The 4,340-nt window shown below is 33.3% G+C and overlaps 1 protein-coding gene across 1 annotated transcript; it reads right to left on the bottom strand.

Annotated features, from left to right (window-relative positions):
- Positions 1–2,051: 2,051 nt before the first annotated feature.
- Positions 2,052–3,551, bottom strand: LOC145092257 (dirigent protein 21-like). The gene has a single exon (XM_079030191.1). The coding sequence runs from the start codon at positions 3,510–3,512 to the stop codon at positions 2,937–2,939; it is 576 nt and encodes a 191-aa protein (XP_078886317.1). The 5' UTR covers positions 3,513–3,551; the 3' UTR covers positions 2,052–2,936.
- Between the last annotated feature and the right edge of the window lie 789 nt (positions 3,552–4,340).

The raw sequence follows: 4,340 nt of genomic DNA, 5'->3' as shown, positions 1-4,340 counted from the left end.
TCGTTTAGGCTCGTGAGTCTAATCGAACTTAGTGACATGGGCTCGAGCTCGAGCTCGTTTAATAAATGAGCTTAAAATTAAGCTCGAGCTCGGCTTGGGCTCGTCTAAAATCGGTTTCGAGTCGAGCTTTTAGCGATCCAATCCTGAGTAGCTCACGAATAGTTTGACTCGTTTGCACCCCTATATGTGGACACCATTAATTATTATTCTTAATTTTGACACTTGTATGAGTAGAAAGATGGATAAAAACAAAAAGTAGGAGAATATTTGATTTCTCAAAGTTGATTTAAAGCTTGGAGAAGAGAAAAACGAACGACGTATGTGTTCGATCTCTTGTAATGGCCACTTCTTTCAATTATTGAGGTCCAACTCAATATTTATAAAAAAAAAAATTGATGATGCAAACCCTTGTGGTTGCGGACGTCCTTCTAGGATTTAGACGTCTAAAACGGATGATGATCCAGAGAAAAAGTTCAGGGTTTGTTCGAACAGATGGATAAATGTAATCAAAAGCTTATCATGTCCATCTCTTATATATCTATTTGGCTGATTATCTGAATAAGTTCTTGCTTTCAAAGGAACCAAACAAAAAAATGACCTTTTTGGTAATCGGTTGATGAAGATAAAGGAGCTGACTTAATTGAAGTGAGGATATCAATTTTGTGAAATGATTTTAATGTTTACAAAGTGAAGACAAATAAGGAATTGACACAATTGAGAAGGAATTTTTAAATACACAAATTCCTTTTCGGTATCACTACAAGAGATCGAACACAAACGCCATTTGTTTTTTGTCTTCTCCAATCCCTAAATTGCTATATAAAAGGCAATTCTATTTTGTTTATTCCATGTCATTAAATATAATGTCATATCATTTGTCAACTAATTGTACACCTAATGAATCCGGTTGCCTCTAATGAGAGTTGAACAAAAACACAAGTTCATTGGGTTTTTTTAGACAAAAATGTTAAATTCGTTGAGTTTTTTTAATAAACAAAACATGATTGAGGTTTTTTAAACGGTTTCGAAACTCCATTAGTCTTACAAGTCATCTTCCCGATATTTAATTTCACGTAATAAGTTATATCATCTGTTTCTCTTTGTTGACTTGCATTAGGTGGTGACCATAATAAGAATTGAACAAAAATATAAGTTAGTTGGATTCTTTTAGACAAAATGTTAAGGGCGTGTTCGGCAAAATTAGTTGGTAACTGGTGGCTTGTAGTGGGTAGCTTGTAGCTTGTAGCGTTTTGTTAAACGCTACATGAAGTAGCATTTGGATTTGTAGCGTTTTGTTTAAAATAAACACTAGAAGCTTGTAGTGCCGAACGGAGCTTTCAGTTCAAAACAGAGCGGTTTGTCAAACGTTGGAAGCTAGAAGCTCTCAAACGCTCCGTACCGAACACGCCCTAAGTTGGTTGAGTTTTTTTGAACCACAAATACTATTTAGATATTTATATTGTTTAAATGTCAAATAAACCATTTATGAATTCTAAAGCATCTTATGTTGAAATCGATTTATTTGATCACATCGTTTATAAGAAGTTATTAAGAAAACAGAAAAGTGACAATTGAGGTCTCATTGACATATATTGACGTTTATCAAATTTCAGCGCCACGTGAACCCCTGATGGAATACGATGGCGTTGTGACTGGTGAGCAACCAAATGTTGACTTGGACCACCACTAATTCCGGAGTCAATAAAACACAATCTATATTTTTTATATAACATAAGTTATTTTATATTTGAACTTTTTGGTACGAACCACGTTGATTCAATTGTTTTACAAAATCCAGCTATTAATCTAATACAAAATAAGAGAATATAGCAAAAAGTGCTTGTATCTTTCATTTTCAAAAGTAAGATACCATCGAACAAATAGAGAATATATAAAAGTTAACCTCTCGAACCTTTTTATTGTCCTAAACATTTAGGAATATGATCAATAGTGTTGGACATAAACGTTATACTCAACAGTTGCATCACCATTGCTGATATTGAAAGAATGAGTCTTTGCAAGAGCATACCCACGTGCAAATAGAGAATATATAAAAGTTAACCTCTCGAACCTTTTTATTGTCCTAAACATTTAGGAATATGATCAATAGTGTTGGACATAAACGTTATACTCAACAGTTGCATCACCATTGCTGATATTGAAAGAATGACTTGGACCACCACTAATTCCGGAGTCAATAAAACACAATCTATATTTTTTATATAACATAAGTTATTTTATATTTGAACTTTTTGGTACGAACCACGTTGATTCAATTGTTTTACAAAATCCAGCTATTAATCTAATACAAAATAAGAGAATATAGCAAAAAGTGCTTGTATCTTTCATTTTCAAAAGTAAGATACCATCGAACAAATAGAGAATATATAAAAGTTAACCTCTCGAACCTTTTTATTGTCCTAAACATTTAGGAATATGATCAATAGTGTTGGACATAAACGTTATACTCAACAGTTGCATCACCATTGCTGATATTGAAAGAATGAGTCTTTGCAAGAGCATACCCACGTGCAAATAGAGAATATATAAAAGTTAACCTCTCGAACCTTTTTATTGTCCTAAACATTTAGGAATATGATCAATAGTGTTGGACATAAACGTTATACTCAACAGTTGCATCACCATTGCTGATATTGAAAGAATGACTTGGACCACCACTAATTCCGGAGTCAATAAAACACAATCTATATTTTTTATATAACATAAGTTATTTTATATTTGAACTTTTTGGTACGAACCACGTTGATTCAATTGTTTTACAAAATCCAGCTATTAATCTAATACAAAATAAGAGAATATAGCAAAAAGTGCTTGTATCTTTCATTTTCAAAAGTAAGATACCATCGAACAAATAGAGAATATATAAAAGTTAACCACTCGAACCTTTTTATTGTCCTAAACATTTAGGAATATGATCAATAGTGTTGGACATAAACGTTATACTCAACAGTTGCATCACCATTGCTGATATTGAAAGAATGAGTCTTTGCAAGAGCATACCCACGTGCAAACCGGAAAAGTCCACTCCCACCAACAATCGGAAGCTCTCTCACTGGCGACAACACCGAATTCCTCCCTAATATACTCAGAGTGCTACCATTATACTTTCCTTCAATAAAAACATAATTCATAACCATTAAAAACCCAACTTGATTCAAATCAGCAGATGCATAGATCCCCTGAGCTCTTCCCACAATCTTGGAAGTTGTTTCGGGACCCACTGTCAGAGGGTCGTCAATCATGACCACAACACCAAACCCGGTGTGGGAGGTGTTGGTTATGGAGGACTGGGCCACCCGCAATGCGGTGGGGTGATCGCCACCGACTATGTCTTGGAAGTAAAAGTGGAGGTGGCTTAGTTTTTGTTTCTTCAAACCGAGTGATTTTGGTGACAAGTTTCTTGAAAATTTATGGGATTCTCCATGTAGGAGAATTGAGAATAGGAGAATTGTAAAAATGGTATACTTGTGTGGTGGGAGAGTTTGCGCCATTGTGGAGAGAGAGGTGTGAAGAATGGTGACAACGTTTTTCTTCTTATAAACAAGAAAATGTGTGCACTTTTGGGAAAGTTATATTTTATTGTAAGTTGGTTGATTTATTGTATTATGTTATATAATTTATTTATTGTTTAATTTCCAACTCTAGCTGTTCACATGATTTATATTTTGGCTAGAATATAAATATTGTACCCATAATCTACAAGAAACAAAAACTTGTAATAATTATTTGTTACTTTACTATTATAACATGCTCTGCGTTTGAACTGCTTTTAATATAGAATTTTATGAATGTAAACAAATCAATATTTTTTTTTTGTTAAAAAGCACTTGTACGAAAGGGAAATCTTCTTTGAAACTTAATGAACATCCGCGATTGGACATAAATGTGGAAGGGGCGTTATTATAATGTATGATTTGCTTTGTTGTGTGTTGAGAAAACTTTCCAATTTTTGAGTTGTTTGATAAAAAAATCTATTCATTATAAGTAACAGATTCAACGACGGAAATTTAGACGACAGAAAAAATTGACAGTAACAAAAACAAATAACCAAGCATCCACCACAAAGCATAAATATCTCATGGATTGGTTTTAGCGATGTTTGTGATTAGCAACGACCCCACATACTTTTAGCGATGGAAAGCCGTTCCTATTCCGTCGAAGTTAACATGCTTTAAAAAAAATAAGAAATATAGAAAATACAGATTTTTTTTAAATAATAGAGAAAAATATAATATAGCATATTAAATGCGATACCTTCTCTTCTCTTCTTTTCGAAATTTCAAAGAAAATAACTACACACTCACTTGATCAAAAGACGA

The sequence above is a fragment of the Lactuca serriola genome, chromosome 1, assembly GCF_051521515.1.
Source record: "Lactuca serriola cultivar US96UC23 chromosome 1, Lser_US96UC23_V15, whole genome shotgun sequence".
NCBI lineage: Eukaryota > Viridiplantae > Streptophyta > Magnoliopsida > Asterales > Asteraceae > Lactuca > Lactuca serriola.
Note: the sequence above shows the minus strand (reverse complement) of the source record. Positions and strands in the feature narration are given on the sequence as shown.